The sequence below is a fragment of the Anolis sagrei genome, chromosome 3 (genome assembly GCF_037176765.1).
Source record: "Anolis sagrei isolate rAnoSag1 chromosome 3, rAnoSag1.mat, whole genome shotgun sequence".
NCBI lineage: Eukaryota > Metazoa > Chordata > Lepidosauria > Squamata > Dactyloidae > Anolis > Anolis sagrei.
The window spans coordinates 174,895,954-174,923,865 of record NC_090023.1 but is presented as its reverse complement, the minus strand read 5'-3'; the positions used below and the strand labels follow the sequence as shown (position 1 = coordinate 174,923,865).

General features: G+C 40.5%; 1 protein-coding gene across 1 annotated transcript in view; it reads left to right on the top strand.

Moving 5' to 3' along the window:
• The window catches only part of SGPL1 (sphingosine-1-phosphate lyase 1), a 98,716-nt gene that overhangs the window by 51,598 nt on the left and 19,206 nt on the right, over positions 1-27,912 (top strand). The window contains exons 6-9 of the mRNA XM_060768846.2: positions 6,714-6,842; positions 19,934-20,022; positions 26,225-26,330; positions 26,521-26,619. Of these exons, the coding sequence (XP_060624829.2) occupies positions 6,714-6,842; positions 19,934-20,022; positions 26,225-26,330; positions 26,521-26,619 (423 nt within the window). The remainder of the gene's footprint in view (positions 1-6,713; positions 6,843-19,933; positions 20,023-26,224; positions 26,331-26,520; positions 26,620-27,912) is intronic.

Below are 27,912 nucleotides of genomic sequence, written 5' to 3'. Positions count from 1 at the left end.
ATCACAGAATCATATCAGAATGACATCAAGGAGAGCTCTCGTACACACACACATTCACACATAATCACGCATACACAGGCCTTCTCCAGATGAAGATGATCAGCTTTCCTCTGAGAAGGTGTGGACATTCCCGTTGCCGCGGATCAGGAAGCGTGCATGCTCTTGGGGGTCCCCTGCATTTATAGGCAAAAATCCATTTTTCTTCTTTTTAATAATCAGGTTGTTCTGTTCTGTTCCTTTCAAGTCCTTGTTCTTTTCAACTTTAGAACATTCGCATTCCAGGCCTCATGACTTATGGGGTATATCCTGCACACTCCATACTTGCTTGACCGCACACCTTATTGTTCATTGTAATTCAGTTATGCCTTGCTGCCTCCTCGCTTCGACTGCCAAGGCCGTCCTCTATCATGCCTTGCAAAAACTCCATTTTGGTTTTTCTTCAGGCCTGTTTTTTCTGCTCCTTTACATGCATTCAAACATTCATTCTTTACATTGTCTCCTGCATATGTCATCAGTTGGGGACCCCTTCCCCCGCACCAAATGCCGTTCTGGGCTAGAGTGAAGAGATAGGGGGCCAGGGGACTTCCACCGTGTCTCCTGTGCTATGCTAATAATATAATATAATGTAATATAATATATTGTATATACATATAATATTTATAATATTATAGTGTAATGCAATATAATACTACTACTACTAATATATTATAATTATATATTTATATTACATGTAATATTACAAATAATATTACAATATAATGGTATAGTACAATATAGTAATATTTAATACTGATATTGTACTATACTAGTGGGTCAAAGCACTGAGCTGCTGAGTTTGTTGATCGAAAGGTCGCAGGTTCGATTCCGGGGAGCGGCGTGAGCTTCCGCTGTCAGCCCTAGCTTCTGCCAACCTAGCAGTTCGAAAACATGCAAATGTGAGTAGATCAATAGGTACCGCTCCGGCGGGAAGGTAGTGGCGCTCCATGCAGTCATGCCGGCCACATGACCTTGGAGGTGTCTACGGACAACGCTGGCTCTTCGGCTTAGAAATGGAGATGAGCACCACACCCCAGAGTCAGACATGACTGGACTTAATGTCAGGGGACTACCTTTACCTTACCTAATAATATAATATATTATATGTATATATTTCTTGTAAGCCGTTCTGAGTCCCCTTTGGGGTGAGAAGGGCGACATATAAATGTTGTAAATAAATAAATAAATAATATCATATTATTATTAGTATTATTTTATATATTAGTATTATATATTAGTATTAAAATCTCCATTTTATTTCAGCCTTTGAATTTTGTTTCCACTTATCCCCTCATGGCTGCACATAGACAAATGCATGTAGATTTCTTTCTTGTAACAGATGATAATTTCAAAACTCTGTCTCTTAACTAGGAGTCAAATGACAGTTTCATCATATGCAGGGGAACTGAGAGCAACAAGTTGCATAATCAATTAAAGTGCCATAATTTGTTTCACAATTGAACAGCATTAACAAGATTGTGCAAGAAAACTTTGGCATTGACTCTACTTCTTCCAATAGTATTATTACTAGTAGTTTTTATTATTTATACCCCATTTTTATCTCTTAATCAAGACACAAAGTGGCTCACAGCATCAAAACACGATAGTGAACGATAGTAGGACTCATACTCTAAAAGAGTTTTTTTTAAAAAAAGCTAAGGTACATAATTTAACATTGCTTGTTGGTTTTATATTGTTTTAATGTTTAATTTGTACCATGATATTATGTATACTGTTTTGTCGGAAACCGCCTTGAGTCACTGATAGGCTGAGAAAGGTGGTATACAAATACAGTAAATAGATAGATAGATAGATAGATAGATAGATAAATTGCAGCCCTAATTCAATGGTGAACCAATTGTAGGTTGGAAATGGGCAGAAGTCTCTATACTTGGCAAGACCTTCTTCTGATGGCTTCTCTCTGAGGCTTGTTGACAGAGCAATTTGTTCGTAGAGCTGTCGAAAGGGCAAAAAAGGCAACGGAAAGGAAGTTATGCCACATGTAAACCTCCACAGTGACACATTTAGGTAGAAGGCAGTCCCAATGTTACAAGGTTCTGCAGGTTTGTTCTTAAGTTGAATTTGTGTGTATTTTAGAACAGGCACATTTTAAGTGTAACTCCAGTCTCATTCATATATCTATATAAATAAAAATGTAATGTTCATTTCAGATTACTAACGGGGGCTGGGTACAGGGAGCACACCACTCCGCTGTTACGCCAGCTCCACTGGCTGCCAATTAGCTTCCGAGCACAATTCAGAGTGCTGGTGTTGACCTATAAAGCCCTAAACGACTTCGGCCCTGTTTACCTCTCCGAACGGATTCTCCCCTACGAACCATCAAGATTACTAAGATCATCTGGAGAGGCCCTGCTCTCGGTCCCACCAGCCTCGCAAGCGCGGCTGGTGGGGACGAGGGACAGGGCCTTCTCGGTGGTGGCCCCACGACTCTGGAACTCTCTCCCTCTGGAGGCCAGAACCGCCCCATCCATCCTAACATTTAGGAAACGGGTGAAGACGTGGCTGTGGAGTCAGGCCTTCGAGGAATGAGACCACGCCATAGGACTCTGGATGGAAGTGGATATAGATCCATCTTATTAGGACGACTGACCACTGTAGTTTTATATTTAGTGTTTTTAAAGTTGTTTTGTAATTTGTGATATATGATATTTTAATGAATGTATATGTTTTTATGGCTGTAAACCGGGCTGAGTCCCTCGACGAGGTTGAGAAGCTCGGTATACAAAACTGTGAAATAAATAAAATAAATAAATAAATTAACATAACTCAAAAAACCACTGGATGTATTGGCACCGAATTTGGACACAATACGCCTACTACCCCAAGGAGTGACTTACCCCTACTCAACTGAAAGTGGAGAAGATGACCATCAAAACTCTAAATTTCATGTCTGTTTTCTGTTTCTTAGTACACCTGAGTTCAAAATAAATTGTGTATGTGTTGTCTAGATATTTACTCTGCAATACATTTGGGTGGCAATTTTTTACTTGTAGCTCTGGAAGCCAGTTTGGGGAGAAGAAGGCAGTGACAGTGCGAAGAAGTAGCAGCTCTAAACTTTTTCTTACATTTCTTTATTCCTCAGTGAGGGAACCGATGTGTGATCTAGCCAAGCTGGTAAAAATATTTCTTATTTCTAGGTGCCTGGGAGCTTTCACTGTCCTGTCTCATAATGTGGCATAAATGCCTCCTATAAAACCTTCTTAAGCCCTATGGAGAAAAGGCTTTAGATTGAGAAGCTGGTGAGCTGGCATGTGGTTCTTCTTTGTTTTCTTCACCAGCCCTTTTCATTTCCATATTCCTTTTTTCCTTGCTGCCATCTCATTACCAGGAAGAAGTGGAATGCCTTTCTTGACATGTATATTTTAAAACAGAAGTAGTTTGATTCATTTTTTCTCTTTCTCCCAGCACCTTCATTTACAGTGCAAATCCGTACCTCGTCCTATGTTTTCGCATGTTCTTTTCAAAACTAAATTTTACTTGAAACTTTTGCATGGATCACTGTGCACATAAGCCACATTCCTACGTTTTGTTGAAAATTGCTGTCCCCAAACACTCAAATTCAGTGTTTTTTTTTATATGAAATCCATTTCACAAATCAAAATGTAGGTTCAATGGATATCTATGTATAATATAATATTGAGGTATATTTAACAACTGTTGCAGTTTCACATTACAGAACGTGGAGTGTGTATTAAGATATATAATTTAGAGGTGTAAATACAGAGACAAGAGATGATATTTATTTATTTATTTATTTATTTATTTACGACATTTATATGCCGCCCTTCTCACCCCGAAGGGGACTCAGAGCAGCTTACAAGATATATACAGTATATTCTGGCGTATAAGACTACTTTTTAACCCAAGAAAATCTTCTCAAAAGTCAGGGGTCGTCTTATACGCGGGTGTAGTCTTATGCATGGGAGTCATCTTAACTCTATATTTTAACTGGAAAAGTTGGGGGTCGTCTTATATGCCCAGTCGTCTTATATGCCGGAATATACGGTATATACATACAATATATTATATTATTAGCATAGTACAATATCAATATTATATATTGTATTGTCGAAGGCTTTCATGGCCGAAATCACTGGATTGGTGTAGGTTTTTCCGGGCTATATGGACACGTTCTAGAGCAGTGGTTCTCAACCTTCCTAATGCCACGACCCCTTAATACAGTTCCTCATGTTGTATTGACCCCCAACTATAAAATAAGTTTTGTTGCTACTTCATAACTGTCATTTTGCTGCTGTTGTGAATAGTAATGTAAATATCTGATATGCAGGATGTATTTTCATTCACTGGACCAAATTTGGCACAAATATCCAATAGACCCAAATTTGAATACTGGTGGGATTGGGGGAGGGTATTGATTTTGTCCTGTGGGACTTGTAGTTGCTGGGATTTATAGTTACCTACAATCAAAGAGCATTCTGTACTCCACCAACAATGGAATTGAGTCAAATTTGGCACACAGAACTCCCATAACCAACAGAAAATACTGGAAGGGTTTGGTGGACCTTGAGTTTTGGAATTGTAGTACACCTAAATCCAGAGACCACTGTGGACTCAAGCAACGATGGATTTCGACCAAACTTGGCATGAATACACAATATGCCCAAATGTGAATAGTGGTGGAGTTTTGGGAAAATAGACCTTGATATTTAGGAGTTTTAGTTGCTGGGATTCATAGTTTACCTACAATCAAAGAGTATTCTGAACCCTACCAACGATTGAATTGGGCCAAACGTCCCACACAGAACCTTCATGACCAACAGAAAATACTGTGTTTTCTGATGGTCTTTCGCGACCCCTCTGACACCCCCTTGCGACCCCTCCAGGGGTCCCGACCCCCAGGTTGAAAAACACTGTTCTAGAGGCATTTAGAACATGGCCATATAGCCCGGAAAAACCTACAACAACCCATTATATATTGTACTATACCATTATATTGTAATATTATTAGTAATATTATAGGCAGTAAGCTTTAGGTCATGAACTGTCCTTTTAAAAGACTGTACTTTGGACTCTTCGGAATGAAAAATGAGATATAAGTGCTACCAATGATTTTTTTTTTTCATATCAGGAGCGACTTGAGAAACTGCAAGTCGCTTCTGGTGTGAGAGAATTGGCCATCTGCAAGGACGTTGCCCAGGGGATGCCCAGATGTTTGATGTTTTGGTGTGAGAGAATTGGCCATCTGCAAGGACGTTGCCTAGGGGACGCCAGGATGTTTTGATGTTTTACCATCCTTGTGGGAGGCTTCCCTCATGTCTCTGCACGGGGAGCTGGAGCTGACAGAGGGAGCTCATCCATGCTCTCCCCGGATTCAAACCTGTGACCTGTCGATCTTCAGTCCTGCCGGGACAAGGGTTTAACCCACTGCGCTACTGGGGACTCCTATCAATGAAACAAAAAGATAGATTCTCCACAAATCTCCCTTAAGTCCATTTAAATGGATGGCAAATGTTCAACCTCCTTGGTTTCTTTTGCTCAGGTGCATCAAGCAGGTTCTAGTCACTCTGATATTGATAATGGTTCCCAGTATAAATAATTATGTGGGATTTCACATGGATATGAAAACTGCAGATAATAGCAAACCCTATTGAAATGAAGGACATCAGGTCCACAAATACCATAGAATCCTGCTGGAGGACCTAGAACATGCCAAGAGAAGCCATACTTTTGTCAGCTGTGGATAAATAAAAACACAGATATCTGTTCTGTGGATATAGAGGTTATACTATGATTATTTTTTTCTTGAAGCATGAATATACACATAAAAAAAGCAATACTGAATGTTTAAAACCTTCATATCTCAATTGCTGCAGCAACATAAAGTAGTTGGGTTGCTGTGAGTTTTCTGGGCTGTATGGCCATGTTCCAGAAGCATTCTCTCCTGACGTTTCACCCACATCTATGGCAGGCATTCTCAGAGGTTGTGAGGTCTTTTGGAAGCTAGGCAAGTGGGGTTTATATATCTGTGGAATGTCCAGGGTGGGAGAAAGAACTTTTTTTTTTTGAGGCAAGTGTGAGAAACAGGGGAATTCCAGAGAGGAAACAATCGGAGCCAGGTAACACCTCCCAACAAAGGATTCCCTCAGGCAGGAAGCAGCTGTAAGGCTATTCAATGCTAATCACGGTGGCCAATTGCAATATTAACACCTGTTTCAAACAAACAACAGTTATTTCTCCCACCCTGGACATTATTCCACAGATATATAAACTTCACTTGCCTAGTTTCCTATAGACCTCACTACCTCTGAGGATGCATGGCATAGATGTGGGCGAAATGTCCGGATTACCTGATGTGATAATATGGATTATATGGCCGTGTAGAAGGGGCCTACAGTCTCCCATGGTCTTGAAAATGTGCTAGAGAGCCTGGGGACTTCTTGGGGGAAAATTTAAGGAGCAAGAGAGGAGGAAAAAAAACGTTGCCTCAGGAACAACAATCTGCAGTGGTCAGGGTATTAAAGTACTCTGGGAAAATGTAGAAGAAATGACCTATGGAATGATCTTCATGTGAAATTTACTAAATCCAATCATACTTAGTGGAGCCGAATTGAGCAGGCTTTTTCCTATACTAAAAAGCTATGTTGGCAGTACAGACTTGCAGAATTTTAATGTATTTCCCCTCCTTTCCCCATAAGGTTTATCAGGAGTTTGCATGGAGTAACCCTCTTCATCCAGATATCTTCCCAGGCTTGAGGAAGATGGAAGCAGAGGTGGTGAGAATGGCTTGCACGCTCTTCCATGGTGGACCCAATTCTTGTGGAACGGTACGTCACAACGCATCCTTTCTCAGTCTGGGTTTACCCACTTACCTTTCTGCCAGCTGTAGCACATGTCTGGAATCACTGGGTTGTTGTAGGGGTTTTTTTTCGGGCTATATGGCAATGTTCTCCACCTCAGACATCAGAAGAGCTGCAAGACCAAGAACAAGCCACGAGAGTAAAGACAAAGATCCACCCAGAGGAAAAGTGTTCTTGCCATTCATCAAGGGAACCACTGACCGCATAGGGAAGCTGATGAGGAAACACAACATACAAACTATCTACAGACCCACAAAGAAAATCCAACAAATGCCACGTTCAGCAAAGGACAAGAGGGATCCTCTCACTTCTGCAGGAGTCTACCGCATACCATGTAGCTGTGGACAAGTCTACATAGGGACCACCAAACGTAGCATTGCCCAAACACGAATCAAGGAACATGAAAGGCACTGCAGACTACTTCAACCAGAGAAGTCAGCCATAGCAGAGCACCTGATGAATCAACCTGGACACAACATATTATTTGAGAACACAGAAATGCTGGATCACTCCAACAACCACCATGTCAGACTACACAAAGAAGCCATTGAAATCCACAAGCATTTGGACACTTTCAACAGAAAGGAGGAAACCATGAAAATGAACAAAAATCTGGCTACCAGTATTAAAAAACTCTAAAATTAGAACAGCACAACAACAGAGAGGAAACAAACAAGGACATCTAATCACCTCTCAACAAAAGATTGCTCCAGGCACTGCCAGGAAATCAAATGCTAATCAAGGTGGTCAGTTGAAACATTCACACCTAGCTCCAGCAGACAAAAGTCCTTTGTCCCACCCTGGTCATTCCACAGATACATAAACCCCTTTTCCTAGATCCAACAGACCTCACTACCTCTGAGGATGCTTGCCATAGATGCAGGCGAAACGTCAGGAGAAATGCCTCTAGAACATGGCCATATAGCCCGAAAAAACCTACAACTCTGTAGCACATGTGTTTGTGTACATATTCCATTATGGAAAATTCTCTCTTTCTTATTGGTTTATTTCCAAAACAAACTGAAAACACTCTGGGTTTCCAAGTTGAGTTTGAAGGTACTCACTGACTGACACAAGATTCTTCACCTAAATACAGCCCAACAGTACATTGGAATGACTAATTACAATTGCTGGTAAGCCGGTTGTCTTGTGAAAGTCTTTAATACAACCTGTGCACTGCAGGTGATTAGGAATTTGCCAGCAAAGCACACATCTCAGTGGCTGGAATATTAATTGTTGTATCTTCTACAATGTGAATGTACCCTACATGCTCAACTCAAGGGATCTTGTACATCCCAAGTTCTTTTACGAAGTGTGGGCACAAACATTTGCAAACATGCATTGTTGCTGCGTTACCTTCTTCCTTTCAGTACATCTTTGTTTTTATTCACACAGGATGGTTTTAGAGCACCATAAATATTGTAACGATTTTCTAATTATTGAAACTCATGATGTAATTCTAATGCTGTGGTAAAACTATAATTATACATGCAATAACAATGTACATTTATTATAATTATATAAGCTATGATAATACTAAATGTATGCAAATACATTACAAATTAATAGCCGGCATGTTATGGAATATCCTGTGAAATCCTATTTTTCCTATGAATCTTTTAGTTTCCTCTGTGTTCTTTAAATTCCAATGTGAAAGCTTCCTGGATATAGAGTGTGCATTACAGACTTAAAACGTTATTATTATTATTTTACTGACACAAAAACACAGTATGCCACAGCGAATGAGATCTATATGCTGGATTTCATGTCACAAAATCACAAGTCGAACACTTCCCAAGCGTCTAGGACTGTGTGATGTATTTTCAAATGATGCATACAGATCCAAGTAAGGTGGCCTTTTGCAGTTGACATATCATGATTTTGTCAATGTTTATTGTTTCCAAATGCCGTCAGATCTTTTGTCACGGCACCCAGTGTGCCAATGACTACTGGGACCACCTGTACTGGTTTATGCCAGAGCCTTTGCAGTTCGATTTTGAGGTCCTGATAACGGCTGGTTTTTCCTGTTGTTTTTCCTCAATACGACTGTCACCTGGTATGGCGACATCAATAATCCAATTTTTTTCTTTTCCACAATTGTAATGTCTGGTATATTGTGTTCCAAAACTTTGTCAGTCTGGATTCGAAAGTCCCACGGTATTTTTGCATGTTCATTTTCCTCCTCCTCCTCCTCTTCTTCTTTATATAATAATAATATATTGTTATATAATTGTAGACTCATATAATGCAGTTTCTAACTGCATAATATGGCATTCTAAATGGGGCCTTTGAGTCAGCCCTTTTGTCATCTGTGCTTCCAAGCCAAAGACTCCTACTATTTACAATCCCAAAGGCATTTTTGCTGCTATTTTCAGGGCAGTGTTTTTGCCCTCGGTAAATTAAAAAATGGGGAAACATGTGAGGACGGCAGGCAGAATACAATGCCATCTAAATCATGTATGAACTTCTATGGAAGAGGCAGTATGACTGTAAGATAAAAGTCTAATTCGGAATTACTCCATGACATGTTGACATGCCCAATACAATGCTAATGGCTTAGAGCCAGAAACCTTATTACCTGCTTAGAAAGGCAGAGAACTCCCATGTAGTAATATTAGGAAGTGTTGTAATTGAATGTGAGATGAACAGAATAGTGTGTTGGTCAGCAGTCAGAGCTGATGTTGTTGCAAGGCATTCCCAATACCTTTAATTAATTTCTCCTATACCAACCGTTGCTGCAAGTGCATGTTGTCTGAACAAGTGGATCTGCCATTAGATGGGAAAACATTGAATAAAGGCTGATACAAGGTGCAGCAGCATAACTTCCTTTTTTAAAATGCGTGCCTTCCAGAACTGCAAGCACTATCTCAAGCAAATATTGACAATTTATCTACACTGTCATTACTTGCAGCAATAGCCGATGTAGTGAAGCAACCAAGTTGGGGGGGGGGGGGGGGGGGGGGTTGCTGAATGCTCTCATTAAGGAGTCCAGACTTGGTGGAGGTGGTTGACAGGGGTGGAGCTGCAGGCTATTGAAGGCTGCTCTTTGCTTCAGTGTGAGCTAGGAGGCAGGTTTCAACCACCTCCCCCGGAAATTTTCAACCCCCCCCCCCCCCGAAATTTTCAACACCCCCCCCCAAATTTTCAACCCTCCCCGAAATTTTTTTCTGTCTACAGCCCTGCTTTCATACTGTAAATGGCACAGGCATGATCCTGAGAAACAGTCATGTGCTGGGAACTCGGCAGCTCATTCTCTTAACTCCATGTTGCACTAACTCTTAGGATGAAAACTTGTTTAACATAAACCTACTGAAGTGAAGCTTTGTAAAGAACCACAATATCATTGTATCTTGGTCTGCCCCCATGATTTATTGAGGTATTCAGCAGGGTTGCGTCATTGTATTTGACATTTGGCCGTAAATAATGGCTGTCTGAATCCGCCTCTGCTTGAAAGAACAGAGAAGAAAATGCTTGGGCGTACTTAGCAGTTCTTTTAAAAAGACAAATGTCATAGAATTGGATGCTGCCATCCCTATTGTTGACTCCTTCACTTGCTGTAAACTTTTTGCAACTAAAATATGTATTGTTGGAAATTTTAATGAGTTTTATTTTAGCTAAGAGAACACTGCTGATACACAGATACTAAGCCTTCCTTTTCCCCTTTCCCGAAAGGTTTGATCCATTTTTCACATTGTCTCCCTTTTCTATGAATTCGATATTCGATATTTTCCTTACCTTTGCTTCAAAAAATAATTCCCCTCATGTGCTTATAGTAAGAATAAATAATAACACTTTATTTATACCCCGCCACCATCTCACAAAGGGGACTCAGGGCAGATTACATGAGGCCAAGCACGACAATGCATGCAACAATAAATCAACACAGCAATAAACAAGGAAAATAAGAAATAAAAAATATAATACAAAGCCATTATAAATAACATATCAGCAAAAAAAAAAAAATTAAAAACACGAGGATCCAACACTGAGGGCAGGGCCAAATCTAATAGATTAAAAAATTAAAACACTGGGTGTGAGCAGCAGTAAAATGAATCTGAACAGGGGTTTTTAGAGGGTAAGGTAGGGTTGATTGACCCAACAGGTAGGATAAAGTACTTCAGATGACATTTGCAGAACATTGGTCAGAACAGGGAGTTATTGGGTTGTTGTAGGTTTTTCCGGGCTATATGGCCATGTTCTGGAGGCAATTTTTCTCCTGACATTTCGCCTTCATCTATGGCAAGCATCCTCAGAGGTAGTGAGGTCTGTTGGAAGTAGGAAAAATGGGTTTATATATCTGTGGAATGACCAGGGTGGGACAAAGGACTTTTGTCTGCTGGGTCAGCTGTGGATGTTTCAGCTGATCACCTTGATTAGCATTCAATGGCTTGGAAGGGCCTGGGGGGGGGAATCTTTTGGTGAGAGTGATTTTATGTGCCTGTTTGTTTCCCCTCTGTTGTTTTGCTGTTGTAATTTTTGAGTTTTTTTAATACTGGTAGCCAGATTTTGTTCATTTTCATGGTTTCTTCCTTTCTGTTGAAATTGTCCACATGCTTGTGGATTTCAATGGCTTCTCTGTGTAGTCTGACATGGTGGTGGTGAGAGTGGTCCAGCACTTCTGTGGGAGTTATTATTAATTCAGGGAAGGCACATTGGAACAACCAAGTTTTCAAGCTTCTCCTAAAGACTCCCAATGTGGGGGTTTGCCTAATATCCTTGGGGAGCGAGTTCCAGAGTTGAGGGGCCACCATAGAAAAGGTCCTCTCCCTCGTCCCCACCAGTCGCACCTGCGAAGGGGGCGGGAGCGAGAGCAGGGCCTTTCTGAAAGATCGAAGGGGATGAAGAAAATTAGAGACGACGAAAAGATTAAAGGAGCAAAAATTGGTAAATTTGAATATAAAATACGAGCGTTTGCGGATGACTTAATAGGTACAATTGAAAACCCAGAGAAAAATTTACAAAGTTGGATAAACAAAATTGAAGATTTTGGAAAGGTGGCAGGTTTTAAAATCAACAGGAAGAAAACCAAACTTCTTTTCAAGAATGTTAACAAGGAGAAACAAATAAAGATTCAACAGCAGGTGGGAATAGAAGGTGTGAAGAAAATCAGATATCTAGGAGTCTGGATAACTGCTAGAAATGGACAACTTTTGAAGAATAATTATGAATCAGTATGGAAAACGGTTCAAAAGGATATACAGAACTGGGACCGGCTGAAACTATCTCTCCTGGGCAGAATCGCTTTGATAAAAATGAACGTGTTACCAAAACTTATATTTCTGTTTCAAAATATATCGGTGATAAGAAACCAAACTCTCTTTAAAAAGTGGAAGAAGGACCTATTGAAATTTGTATGGAAAGGAAAAAGACCGAGAATTAAATATACAAACTTAATAGATAAGAAAACGAGAGGGGGGCTGGGATTCCCCGACCTGAAGACTTACCATGAGGCCTGTGCACTATCTTGGATAAGGGAATGGATGACTTTAGATAAAGAAAAGTGCCTAAATCTAGAAGGCTATGATTTAAGAGTGGGATGGCACGCCTATGTTTGGTACAATAGAGAGAAGAAAGAGAAAAATTTTGGTAATCATTTTGTGCGAGCCTCCCTATTACGGACATGGATGAGATATAAAGAATTCTTTTACAAAACAACACCACTATGGATTTCAGCAACGGAGGCACATCAAAGAAGACTACTGGGATGGAGAACTTGGCCTAGATATAAGGATATATTAGTGAAAGGCAAAATGGAGATTAAATCATTTGAACAGTTAAAGATCTTATATGGCAATATAACTTGGTTAAATTACCTACAAATCAAAGAATACTTTAAACAAGACCAAAAAATCGGTTTTGATTGGAAGGAGAATATATGGGATAAAATTTTACAAACACAAAAGAAAACGGTTACAATACTATATAACAAGCTGCTTCAATGGCTGACAGAAACTGAACAGGTGAAAGCCTGTATGATTAAATGGGCTGAAAATATAAGAAGGCCCATTCACTTCGGTGAATGGGAAATGATGTGGAATAAAAAATTAAAATATACATATGCCATGGATTTAAAAGAAAATTGGTACAAAATGTTTTATAGGTGGTATTTAACACCGAGTAAACTTAGTCATATGTATCAAAATGTATCGGATAAATGTTGGAAATGCAGTGAGCAAGTAGGTACTTTTTACCACATGTGGTGGACATGCAAAGAGACATGTAAGTTCTGGTCCATTATCCATGAGGAGATGCAAAAAATATTAAAGAAAAGATTTAAAAAGAAACCCGAATATTATCTTCTTGGATTTACAGACTCCGATCTTAAACTGGAAGAGAATGAAGATAAATTATTTACTTATTGCATAACAGCGGCTAGGATGGTTTTTGCCAAATATTGGAAGAATGAAGAGGTCCCGAATATTGAAGAATGGTGGAAGAAAATTAAAGAAATAAGAGATATGGACGAACTGACTTTTTTGTTGAGAAGGAACAATGGAAAAACTTTAAGAAGGACGGATTGGTCCCCCATATATGACTATGAGAAAAAAGTGGAAAAAACATTGGGATGAGAATAGATATTAAGGAGAAGAAATATATGGAGAAGATCCTGAGGCTGGAGTGGAAGTCATTTTAGAATAGGTTAAGTAACTTTATTGTTTGTATTGAGTGTTGGTTATGTATTGGTTATTTTGTTTGTATTAGTTTTTCTTTTTCCTTTCCTACTGTTCTGTCTTCTTGTTATTGTTCCCCCTCTTTCCTTGTGTGGACTTGTGGAAACTTTAATAAAAATTATTTAAAAAAAAAAAAGATCGAAGGGATTGCGTGGCCTCGTAGATAGAAAATGCGGTCACGCAGGTAGGCAGGTCCCAAACTGGTCAGGGCTTTGTAGGTAAGAACCTGCACCTTGAATTGGGACCGGAAAATGAATGGCAGTGGAGCTCCTTAAACGGGGGTAGACCGCTCCCTATAATTCGGTCTAGTTCGTAATCTGGCCGCCACCCATTGGTCCAATTGAAATTTCCGGGCCGTCTTCCCTAGGTCCTCCAGCATAATTCTATGGCATACTTTGAGCCAAAGTATAGCCAAAATGTAGGGTTTGCTATTATCCACAGTTTCAGATGTCCATGGATATGTGTGACTTGAAACATATTGGCCACACCATACTTCGCATTGGTGAATTTCCAGATTGTGTCCTTGTATACAAGAGTACAACATATACATGTATGCATGAGTACGACGCATACAAGGCATAATAACCATGACTAAGTCATGGAAACAGATGCAAAGTCTCAGAGTTATAATTCACATCCTCCACTACCTGCATGTGGCACATCTTTCTTGTCATTTCCTCTTTGCTTGCTCCAGGAATGTTTGTGAAGGTCACATAGTTTCTCCTTGCAGCATATTTACATAAAGACTCCTGAACACTTGTCACCCCATGGGAGGTGCATCATTTAAACATGCATTGATTTCATAAAGGAAATAAACCACTCCTTCTCCTTCCCCACTCCAGCTAGCTGACACAACTCAGACCTGCGTCTCTTCCATTGTCTTTCCCTTTCTCTGACATTTTGTTTGATCTATTAATTTTGTTTTTATTGAGACAATGATTTTTTTTACCAAATCAGAAGTGGAAGGGAAGCAAGCCGTCTTGCAATCATGAGGCGTTCCCCCTTGTAAAAAGGGCAGTTTTGGTTTCATAACAGTGTTTGGTAGCAATATTTTTTGTAAAACTTTGAATTATTAATACAAAGTTTGGATAAGATTTAGCACTGAGAAATTACACTAATCAACCGTGTAGGAGCTGCTTTTCAGGATGAAAAATGAGTGCTGTTTTTTCATGAAATAAGTTTTAAAAATTGCACACTGTGCCTGACACTTTGGAGCATGGAACATACGGATACTGTTGGATAGCACAGACAATGAATGCCCTGAACACAGGACTGCTATTATTGCAAGGAAGATGAGATGCTTTTCATCGATATAGCAGCATTCCAAGAGACCTGGAGAGTAGGAGAGGGACAGCTGAAGGAAGGAAAAGGAGGCCATACCTGCTTGAACAGGAACAAAGTTGGTTTTGCTATCAGAAATGATCTGATGAAGCCTCCGCCTGAAGCACCCATCGGCATTAACAGACGACTCCCAACCCTTCAGATTAATATTAGCAAGAACCACAAGCAACTATAATAATAATAATACTTGCACAAACCATAAACTAAAGTGCTTCCAAGGTCATTTTGGACAGGGAGTGTCCTACATTCAATCATTGAAAGCACATTGGAATAACCAGGTTTTCAGGTTCCTCCTGAAGATTGCCAGCGAGGGGGCTTGTCTGATATCTCTGGGGAGTGAGTTCCAGAGCCGGGGGGCACTACAGAGAAGGCCTTCTCCCTTGTCCCCACAAGTCGCACTTGCGATGTGGGCAGGAGCGAGAGAAGGGCCTCTCCGGAAGATCGAAGAGGTCGCGTGGGTTCATAGACAGAGATGCGGTCACGCAGGTAGGCAGGTCCCAAACCGTTCAGGGCTTTGTAGGTCAGCCGGTGGAGCTCCTTAAACAGGAGGGTTGACCGCTCTCTGTAATTCGCTCCAGTTAATAATCTGGCTGCTGCCCGTTGGACCAATTGGAATTTCTGGGCTGTCTTCAAGGGCAGCCCCACGTAGAGAGCATTGCAGTAGTCCAATCTAGAGGTAACTAAGGCCTACACTCCCCCTGAAGACACAGTTTGGAGGTCCTCCTGGACTCCGTGTTGGCTCTGGAGGCCCAGGTATCTGCCGTGGCCAGGAGGGTCTTTGCATAAATAAAACTTGTGTGCCAACTGCACCCATTCTTTGATGAGCCAGATCTGGCTACAGTGGTACATACGTTAGTTACATCCTGTCTGTGGACCAGCTGAAGGGCTGCCTCTAAAGACTGCTCAAAATCTTCAGCTGGTCCACAGAGCTGCAGCCAGGTTGCGAAGTGGGGCTGGCTACAGGAAGTGGACAACCTCTCTGTTGCAGCAGCTCCACTGGCTGCCAGTTTGTTTCCGGGCAAAATTCAAAGTGCTGGTTATGACCTTTAAAGCCCTAGACAGTTCAGGTCCAGGCTATTTAGCTGAAGAAATCAAATACCTCACTGATGTCAATGATGCATGGGGATTCTTTAACGCCACAAAGATAATTCTGTGGTCCAACAAATCATGGCATAAACCCTCTTACTTACTTACTTTACTTAGGCGATCCCTCATTTTCCGAGGATGATTGTCTTCCAGTGTTCTTGTGGGTCCATATGTGGCTGTGGAGCCCTACTTTTGCTCTGTATCTTCTTCCGCAGTGAGGGCATTGGTTTGTAGGTGGAAGGCGGTCTCGGTCAGGGTTGGCTTGACGCGCCTTCCTCTTGGCAGCTTCTCCCTTTTGCCCTCCATTCGTGCTTCTTCAAATTCTGCAGCACTGCTGGTCACAGCTGACCTCCAGCTGGAGTGCTCAAGGGCCAGGGCTTCCCAGTTCTAAGTGTCTATGCCAGAGTTTTTAAGGTTGGCTTTGAGCCCATCTTTAAATCTCTTTTCTTGTCCACCAACATTCCATTTTCCATTCTTAAGTTCGGAGTAGAGCAACTGCTTTGGGAGATGGTGGTCTGGCATCCGGACAATGTGGCCGGTTCGCCGGAGCTGATGGTGGAGGACCATTGCTTCAATGCTGGTGGTCTTTGCTTCTTCCAGCACGCTGACGTTTGTCCACTTGTCTTCCCAAGAGATTTGCAGGATTTTCCAGAGGCAGCGCTGATGGAATCGTTCCAGGAGTTGCACGTGGCGTCTGTAGACAGTCCACGTCTCACAGGCATATAGCAGGGTTGGGAGGACAATAGCTCTATAAACAAGCACCATAAACCCTCTATACTTGCCTGGAAGAAGCAAAGACCACCAGTATTGAATCAATATCATCCACTATAACTTCACTGGACTGGCCACGTTGTCTGAATGCCTAACCATTGAATCCCAAAGCAGTTACTTTATTCTCAACTCAAGAATGGAAAACGGAATATTGATGGACAGGAAAAGAAATTTAAATATGGGATTAAAGCTAACTTTAAAAACTCAGGCATAGACACCGAGAACTGGGAAGCCCTAGCCCTTGAGTGCTCTTAATGGGAGGTCAGCTGTTATTTATTTAGTTATTTATTTGCAGTATTTATATTCCGCCCTTCTCACCCTGCAGGGGACTCAGGGTGGATTACAATGTACACATATATGGCAAACATTTAATGCCAAAGACACACAACAGATAGACAGTCAGAGGCTATTTAACTTTTCTGGCCGCCAGGGGAGCTGTCGCTTTCATCGTTCATCTGTGACACTGATGAAGTACTTCCGCATTCCCCACATGCTTTTGCTAGAATGCTTTGCTGGAGTCTTTTTTATGGCCTCGTAAATTAGTTAAATTAGCCTCCCCACACATAGGTGGTACCTAATTTTCCTACTTGACAGATGCTGTCTTTCGGGTTGCAAAGGTTGACAACAAGCTACACAATTGGTCGGAAGCTCACTCTGACCCGGGCTGGCTTTGAACTCATGACCTTTTGGTCAGAAGTGATCTTAATGCAGCTGACACTCAAACAGCCGCTCCACTGTCCCGGTGCTGATACCAAAAGTGTTGTGGAATCCAAAGAGTAACGAATAGAGAGCGAAGGGGAGATATGTGTCAAAAGAAAGGCATATCAAGCCAACCCTTGTCAGGACTGCCTTCCATCTAGAATGTCCACACTGTGAAAGAACATCTGGATCTAGAATAGGTCTCTACAGTCACCGCCAAAACTCTACACTTGGAAAGCAATCATACTCAGCCTAGAGTGGTAGCCTATGGTGATGCTGGCCGTGTCCTTTTAATCAGTGGTTCTCAACCTGTGGGTCCCCAGACTCCCTTCAACTCCCAGAAATCCTAACAGCTGGTAAACTGGCAGGGATTCCTGGGAATTGTAGGCCAAAACACCTGGGGACCCACAGGTTGAGAACCACTATTTTAACTGAACTGAAATAGCAATTATTGAAAATCAGCAGTGTTTTTGATGGTCGATCTAAATACATTTATAGTTTGTAGTCAAATGACCAAGTGGTTACTAATGTGCCCCAAGGGCTGGGAATTGCACAATGGCTGTCTGTTATTTGCTTATCTTGCTCCTTGTTTTGATCTTGTTATTTGAATGGAGCAGAAATAGCACTTCTAAAAAGTTGTCAGCTCCTGTTGAGTCATTACTGTCTGTCAGCTGCATGATATATTGCAAAAGCTGGAGAAATTCCCCTGTGACTGTGATTCATGTAATACCAAGAAAACAGAGGAACAGTGTGCATGATCTTCACTGCACAACAGCTCCAAGAAAAATGCAGGAAACAAAAATCAACCACTGTACATGGCATTCATTGACCTTGCAAAGTCATTTGACATAGTGAATCGCAGCGCTTTCTGGACCATCCTCCTAACAAATTTGTGAGCATCCTGCGGCTCCTCCATGATGACATGATGGCAACAATCTTGGACAGCAATGGCTCCCAAAGTGACCCATTTAAGGTGGAATTAGTTGTCAAACAGGGATGTGTTATTGCCCCAACTTTATTCTCCATCTTCATCGCTATGATACTTCATCTTGTTGAAGGGAAGCTTCCCACCGGAGTGGAAATCATCTATCAGACAGATGGCAAGCTATTTAACCTCAGCAGACTGAAAGCCAAAACCAAGGTTACAACAACATCTGTTATAGAACTCCAGTATACTGATGACAACGTCGTCTGTGCACATTCAGAAGAAGATCTACAAGCCACCCTAAACACCTTCGCAGAAGTATACGAGAAGCTCGGCCTGTCATTGTACATTGAGAAAACCAAAGTGCTCTTCCAGCAGTCACCGGCCAATCCCTCTCCAATGCCAGAGATACAGCTTAATGGTGTAACATTAGAAAATGTTGACCATTTCCGCTACCTTGGCAGCCACCTCTCCACCAAAGTCAACATCGACACCGAAATACAACACTGCCTGAGCTCTGCGAGTGCAGCATTTTTCCGAATGAAGCAGAGAGTGTTTGAGGACTGGGACATCCGTAAGGATACCAAGGTGCTTGTTTATAAAGCTATTGTCTTTCTAACCCTGCTATATGCCTGCGAAACGTGGACTGTCTACAGACATCACATGCAACTCCTGGAATGATTCCATCAATGTTGCTTTCAGAAAATCCTGCAAATCTCTTGGGAAGACAAGCGGACAAACGTCAGCATGCTGGAAGAAACAAAGACCACTAGCATTGAAGCTATGGTGCTCCGCCATCAGCTCCGCTGGACCGGCCACGTTGTCTGAATGCCCGACCACCATCTCCCAAAGCAGTTGCTCTACTCCGAACTCAAGAACGGAAAACAGAACGTTGGTGGACAGGAAAAGAGATTTAAAGATGGGCTCAAAGCCAACCTTAAAAACTCTGGCATAGACACTGAAAACTGGGAAGCCCTGGCCCTTGAGCATTCCAGCTGGAGGTCAGCTGTGACCAGCAGTGCTGCAGAATTTGAAGAGGCACGAATGGAGGGTGAAAGAGAGAAACGTGCCAAGAGGAAGGCGCATCATGCCAACCCCGACTGAAACCGCCTTCCACCTGGAAACCAATGCCCTCACTGTGGGAGAAGATGCAGATCAAGAAAGGGCTCCACAGTCACCTACGGACCCACCAGTACACTGATCTTGGAAGACTATTTTACTTGGCCAAGGAGGGATTGCCTAAGTAAATAGAGTAAGTACCAAGAAAATAATAGTTGACATTAGAAAACAAGAAACCAGTATATCTGGGCCATGGTTTGGACTTTGATTACCAAAATCCTGAGGCAACATTGTCCATATCATGGCTCCCAGAATCCACAGTTACCATGGCCCATAGGGGCAATACACTGTAGCTGCACCCTGGTTGTGCAAACCATAGTAATTCCCATTTTCTGAAAAGGGGTTTATGGGAATAAGGCAAGAAAATTTCACTTGATGATGTAATACTGTAGTCTTATTTGTACAGAACAATTCCAAATGTGTTGATTTTAATTCCTTATTGACAGATGACCTCTGGCGGGACAGAAAGCATATTGATGGCCTGTAAAGCTTACAGAAACATGGCGTATGAAAAAGGAATCAAGTACCCAGAAATGTATGTATTTCTGTTCGTGCACTCTTTCTTTCTCTAGTTGGGTTCAAATATTGTATTACCGTTTATCATGCCAGGGATGAACATATGAGTTATGCCTTTTCCCCTCCTCTTCTGATATGACAATGATGAAGTCTTCAGAAAATTATAACTTTGCTTTTAACAACAACATCAACAACAACAACAACAATCCTTGATTTGTATTCTGTTCTATCTCCCCGAGGGGACTCTGGGCGGATTCTAGCATCTACAGACACAAGGCAAACATTCAATTCCTAGAAGTAATGGAAGTATTTCAAATGGCTTGTTGGTCCATTGGACTCGAGAAACCAGTTTTCAAATACTTTATTAATCTATATGTATAAAAATGCTCTGTGCATAATGAGTACCTTAAAAACAAAAGAACCAAATAACGAAATCACACCAAATTTGGCAACAAACATCTCACAACACAAGGAGTGAACATCACTCAAAAATTTATGATTTTGTCATTTGGGAATTGTAGTTGCTGGGATTTATAGTTCACCTACAATCAACGAGCATTCTGAACTCCATCAATGATGGGATTGAACAAAACTTGGCACACAGAACTCCCATGACCAAGAGAAAATACTGGAAGTATTTGGTGGGCATGGACCTTGAGTTTGGGAATTGTAGTTCACCTACATCCAGAGAGCACTCAAACAATGGTGGATTGGCACAAGCGCTCAATACGCCCAAATATGAACACAGATGGAGTTTGGGGGAAATAGACCTTGACATTTGGGAGTTGTCGTCACTGGGATTCACAGTTCACCTACAATCAAAAGCATTCTGAACCCCACGAATGACAGAATCGGGACTAACTTCCCACACAGAACCCCCATGACCGAGAGAAAATACTTCCAATCCAATGCAACTCCTGACAAAGAGCCATCCAGCCATAGATATAGATAGATAGATATGATTCACACACAGATATGGTATCATAGATTTGAAAGGGACCCTTAAAGAAGGACAATGATATCTTGCATGTTCCAGGGTGGGCAAACCAGACACTCTCCACATCAACACTGACAAAGAAACAATAAGAAATACCATTTACCCACAAGCATAAAGAAACTACATATATTAGAAACCAACACTTTCTCATTACTTTATTTTTCCAGATCAACAGACTGGGCCACAGCAACGCGTGGCAGGGGACAGCTAGTGTATTAATATTTTAATATTTTAATAAAAATTCTCCTCTTTTGTCCAAGTACTGCTTTAACATCCCACATTCTGGGAAAGGCCTACACTGCAGACAATGAGATCAGAAATTATTTGGGAGTATTTACACTTTTTCAAAGTGCTGGTCTTGGCCTATAAAGCTGTATATGGTTCTGGCTCAGAACGTATCTCCTTCTATGATCCACCTTGGAATCTAAGATTATCGGGAGAAGCCATGCTCTCGATCCCACCTCCCTTGCAAGCGTGATTGGTGGGGACGAGAGACAGGGCCTTCTTGGTGGTGGCCATCCAACTGTGGAACACACTCCCCAATGAAATTAGCTCGGTTCCATTGTTCCTTTCCTTTAGGAAAAAGCTCAAGTCATGATTTTGGGACCAGGCATTTGGGTTGCAGTCTTAACAGTAATCGCAATAATTCACGAGATTTGATAACGGACAGGCTTTGGACTGGGACTCTGGACAATGAATTGGTGTGGCTAGGTTATTGTTAATATTGTTTTAAATGGACAGTTTATAATTTAATGTTTAACTAGTGTTTAATTTATGTTATATTGTGTTTGTTTGTATGAGTTGGCATTGAATTGTTGCCGGTTGTAAGCCGCCCTGAGTCGTACCCCTGATTTCTATGAGTTACTTTTTGAAATGTTACTTTTTGAGGATCACAGCTCCCCCAATTAGTGAGCTTTAGTCCACAATTCGGTTCTGTGGATCTAGCCCCTCTTTGAAGAGCTCTGAATATAAGATTTATTTCATAACACTTATATTAACTGGTCTCAATTGGTTGTATATTGTGACTAATCTCATTGTTCATTTAACTAAAAATCTTGAAGGCACACCTGACTCATAATAATAAATAATAAAACTTTATTTGTATACCGCCCCATCTCCTTGAAGGGATTCAGGGTGGTTTCCAACATGTAAGACAAACATTAAATTGTCAGAAAGAAACCCATACAGACAATCACATCAAAATAAGCACATTTGACAATATAACACAACCTAATTTACTTTGGCTTGACCTTGAAGGAGCTGGGGGTGGTGACGGCCGACTGGGAGTTGACTAAACGAATAAACAACAACAACAAAAAATAACATAACAAACAAAATAACAACAAAAAGCATCATAAAATACCCAAAACCTGTTAAAACACACTAAAAATAAAAAAATATTAAAAACCCATTTCATTGTAGCTCCATCAATAGATCTTCAACAAATTAATGACTTCTGGTATACTACTATTTTTTCATTTTTGGGAAGGTGGGGGAGGAATCATTTTTTTCTTATTATTAATTTATATTGATGTTATTGTTGTTGTTTGTTGTTTGTTGTTTATGTTTTGATTTTATTGCTGTAATATGTTGTCCGGGCTTGGCCCCATGTAAGCCGCTCCGAGTCCCCATCGGGGAGATGGTGGCGGGGTATACATAAAGATGATGATGATGATGATTATTATTATTATTATTATTTTCATTGCCATGCTGCTGGAATGAGAAGCCCAAGGCTAGAAGTATAGTATTGTAGATGTTTTCAGGATGCAGAGCCTTGTAACATGTGCAGAACTCAAAGGGAAAATAATATTCCCCAAGCAAACATCAGATGCTGCCACCTGCTGACTGTTTTGTAAACTGCAGGGAACCCTGCTTTGAGTAGTGTTGAGTTTTATAGTATTCTCAGCATATACATTTTGGAGTAAGACAGAATCAAAGAGCTGAAAAGGATCTCAAGGGTTATTTAGTCCAACACAGAGACAGATTGGGGTAACTTTGAATGGTAATGTGTTTTCCTTTTCCTGTTTAAATCCTTGCGAAAGTTGTTTCTTATCTTCTCGTCGAAACAAATCAGACTGAGAAATGAACTTTGGAACCTAACTTTCTTTATAGGCAACAGAATAAATGGAAATTCTGGTTTGTTTTAATGTACTATGAGCAGCAGCCGTTTTCAAAACATACATGTTATAGCTGGTTGATTGATTGTTTTGATTAGTATCTTGCTTTTATACTTATGCAAGACTCAAAGTGGCTTATAAGTTCTGGAAAATATTTTTTGGGATAAATCAAAATCCTGGCTTGGCATATAGAATGAGATGTGTAATTCTCTAGTCTGGAATATGAATGTGCTGCAGTTGTAAATAAAGGCAAAGTGAGAACATCTGGACTCACTTAACATGAAATCTTTTAGTAATAATAAATAATAATAAAACTTTATTTATATACTGCTCTATCTCCTCGAGGGGGACTCAGGGCGGTTTCCAAGTGACATCACCAAAACATACATAGTAAACAGTATAACATAAAATTAACAAAACAACATAAGCATAATGTATTGTCGAAGGCTTTCATGGCTGGAATCAATAGGTTCTTCTGGGTTTTTTCGGGCTATATGGCCATGTTCTAGAGGCATTTTCTCCTGACGTTTTTGCCTGCATCTATGGCAAGCATCCACAGAGGTAGTGAGGTCGAAAGAAGAACTTAACATAAGAACCCACAAGAACCTAACATAAGCATAAAATTATCACAATAACACATGTATATTAAAAATAATCCTGCCTATTCAGAGCAATTAAAAAGCCAGGCCAAGGCTAGTGCAAACTCAAAATATGAGAGGGCCGGGAATCAAGTACAGTGCTATAACAGGCTAACGGCAATAGCAGGTACGGGTCTGTGGCTGCTCATTTCCAGGGTCTATCAGAGGGATGACTGGGGTAATAGGTAAGAGTGCAAGGACATATTCAACAATGTTTGGGTTGGACTAGAACTGGTCATTCTTAAAGGCTTGTTGAAACCACCAGGTCTTCAAGCTCTTATGAAAGGAGGGGAGGGATGGGGCCTGTCTTACTTCCCTTGGAAGGGTGCTCCAGAGGTGGGGGGCCACCACCGAGAAGGCCCTTTCTCTCGTCCCCACCAACCGTACTTGTGACGGTGGTGGGAGCGAAAGGAGGGCCTCCCTGGAAGATCTTAATGTTCACTCCAGTCCATAGAAGGAGATGTGATTGCGGAGATAGGCAGGGCCTGAACTGTTTAGGGCTTTATAGGTCATGATCTGCACCTAGTACAGTATTGCGCTACGACCAGGAGATCCCCACCCAACTATAAAGTAATTTCAGACAGTTATTATCTCTCAACTGGACCCTGCTTTACAATGTTGTGTGGATAGCTACGGTGAGAAGCAACAGCGGTGGAAGGACATACTGCAACATTTCAAATTGTGGTTGTGCATTGAACAGCACTGGGCATTGCACAATGGCAATCAGTCAATTTTATTACTTGCCCAGTATGGAATACATCTCACCAAGTTAAAACAGTGGATGTGACTCTTAATGAGACATGCCGCATTATCACAGCATGTCTACGCCCTACACCGCTGGAGAAATTATACTGTTTAGCTAGTATTGCACCACCTGACATCCGTCGAGAAGTAGGAGCCTGTAAATGAAAGGACCAAGGCAATGACATCTCTGGCCCATCCTCTGTTCAGATACCAGCCAGCAAACCAACACCTTCAATCAAGAAATATTATTTATTTGTTTATTTATTTATGACATTTATATGCCATCCTTCTCACCCCGAAGGGGACTCAGAGCAGCTTACAAGTAATATGTAAATACAATATATTATATTATTACCATAGCAAAATATTAGTATTCTATATTACTAGATTGTACTATACCATTATACTGTAATGTTATTAGTAATATTACATGTAATATAAAATACCGTATATACTCGAGTATAAGCCAACCCGAATATTAGTTGAGGCAGTTAATTTTACCACAAAAAACTGGGAAACCGTATTGACTCGAGTATAAGCCAAGGGTGGGAAATGCAACAGATACTGGTAAATTTCAAAACAAAAATAGATACCAATAAAATTACATTAATTGAGGCATCAGGAGGTTAAATGTTTTTGAATATTTACATAAAACTGTAATTTAAGATAAGACTGCTCAACTCTGATTAAACTGTTCTGACCGTCTTCAGTGTAAATGTGCTTGCGTACCCTTCCAAGAAAAATAGAGTAAAATAATAAATGTAATAATAATAATAATAATAATAATAAATAGAGTAAAGTAATAAATGTAATAATAACAACAATAAAGTAAGATAATAAATGTAACAACAATAATAATATATTTATTACGTATTTATAACAGAGCAAAATAATAAATAACCTTGACTTGAGTATAAGCCAAGAGAGACTTTTTCAGCCCAAAAAAAAGGTCTGAAAAACTAGGCTTATACTCGAGTATATACAGTATATAATCATATTGTATTATTATTATTATTATTAGTAGTAGTAATAGTAGTAGTAGTATATTGTATTACATTTTAATATTATCAATGTTATATGTATATATATTATATTATATTATTAGAAATAGCTTCCTAAGATCTACAGAATACTCACAGGAACACCTCAGCAAGCGAGAGTCCAAAAGTGGCAGGTTAAAACCCGGAACCTCAATCATTGGCAGATACCAGATGAGAAACTCCCTCCTGGGCACACAGAAGGCTGGGTGACTTGAAAGGCACTGAACAGACTGCACGCTGGCACCATGAGACGCAGAGCTAACTTTAAGAAATATGGTTACAAAGTGGAATCCATGACATGCGAGTGTGGAGAAGAGCAAACCACAGATTACTTACTACAATGCAGCCTGAGCCCTGCCATATGCACAATGGCGGGCCTTCTCACAGTAACACCAGAGGCACTTGAAATAGCCAGCTTCTGATCAAAGGACATTTAGTATAATGCCAAGTTTTCTACTTTGTTAGTGGTTTTTCTATACATTATAACTGTATTCTCAATTTGCTTCTGGCACGATAAATAAATAAATTTTATTACTCTGCATTCTGATTGCACAATGCCTGGATTTCAACCTTGATGTCCTCTTTTTGGCAACGAAAGAAGAAAATGAGAAAGTAATGCAACATAGAGAATCACAGATCACCATCTAAGATGCATTGATTTCTTTGTGTTCTTTTCCCATCTTAGGCTCGTTCCCCAAAGTGTGCATGCTGCGTTCGATAAAGCTGCTCATTATTTTGGGATGAAGATTGTGCACATTCCATTGACAAAATCTATGCAAGTGGATGTTAAGGTATTATCTTGATATTATTCTGTAATCTACCAAATATAGAGATTTGATAAAAAAATAAAAGAAGAAAAGAAGTGGTCAGAAAATAAAACTGGAAGTTAGTCCTTTTGAATGACATGCTTTCATCTCTCTGCAATTTTAAAGATTGCTATATAATTTGTGTTTTCCTAATAATTGCCTCTAAATTTTTCAGGCAATGAAGAGAGCCATTTCCAAGAATACGGCTATGTTGGTCTGTTCAGCACCCAATTTTCCTCATGGGGTCATGGATCCTATCGAGGAAGTAGCAGAGGTAACCATTTATTTTGTCCTTTATTATATAGTTTCTCTACAGGAAGTAAATTATAAATACAATCCCTGCAATCTTGAAAGTGGGAATCCTGAAGATATTTTTTAGTTGGCATCGGCCTTGCTGGTTGTAGGGTGAAACATCTATAAAATACATAAAGGTTTTCCTTTGACATTAAGTCTAGGTGTGTCCGACTCTGGGGGATGGTGCTCATTTCCATTTTTAAGTTGAACAGCCGGCGTTGTCCGTAGATGCCTCCAAGGTCATGTGGCCGGCATGACTGCATGGAGCATTGTTAACTTCCCACTAGAGTGTTACCTATTGATCTACTTACATTTGCATGTTTTCAAACTGCTAGGTTGGCAGAAGCTAGGGCTAACAGCAGGAGCCTACCCCCTGCTCCCTGGATTCGAACCGCCAACCTTTCAGTCAGCAACTTCAGCAGCTCAGTGATTTAACCTGCTGCACCACTGGGGGCTCCAGTATATAAAATACCTATTGATCTATTCACATTTGCATGTTTTCAAACTGCTAGGTTGGCAGAAGCTGGGGCTATCAGCAGGAGCCCATCCTGCTCCCTGGATTCGAACCACTAACCTTTCAGTCAGCAACTTCAGCAGCTCAGTGGTTTAACCCGCTGTGCCACCGGAGGGCTCCAGTATATAAAATGCCTATTGATCTACTCACATTTGCATGTTTTCAAACTGCCAGGTTGGCAGAAGCTGGGGCTAACAGCAGGAGCTCACCCCGCTCCCTGGATTCGAACTGCCGACCTTTCAGTCAGCAAGTTCAGCAGCTTAGTGGTTTAACCCATTGCGCAGTTCGGTGCTCCAGTATATAAAATACATAATTTTCCAATTTCCATAGGCCTGCTATATATACATTACATTATACACTTGTGCCTATGAAGACGAAAGTGTATGACATTCATGTATACATGCAGAGTAAGGAATTACTGCAGTTATCTCCCTCCACTTGGAAGGGGAAAAGACCTCCAAAATTTGATGTTCTTAATGCATTCTGGCCCTTGAGGTGGAGAGCTTATTCCCACAATATAAAGTCCCACTGGTATAGACAGTAATGAGCTCAAGTGAAGTAATTTAGCTCAGCGTGATATAAAACAGCTTTATATGTTCTGTTTTGGTTATTAATAATACGATAATTATTATTAAATATTTCCTGCATTTATTTATAGTAATATATAAATATATTATATATATAATAAATAATATTAATTATATAATATTAATATTATATCGTTATATATATATATATATATATATTACTATATAAAAA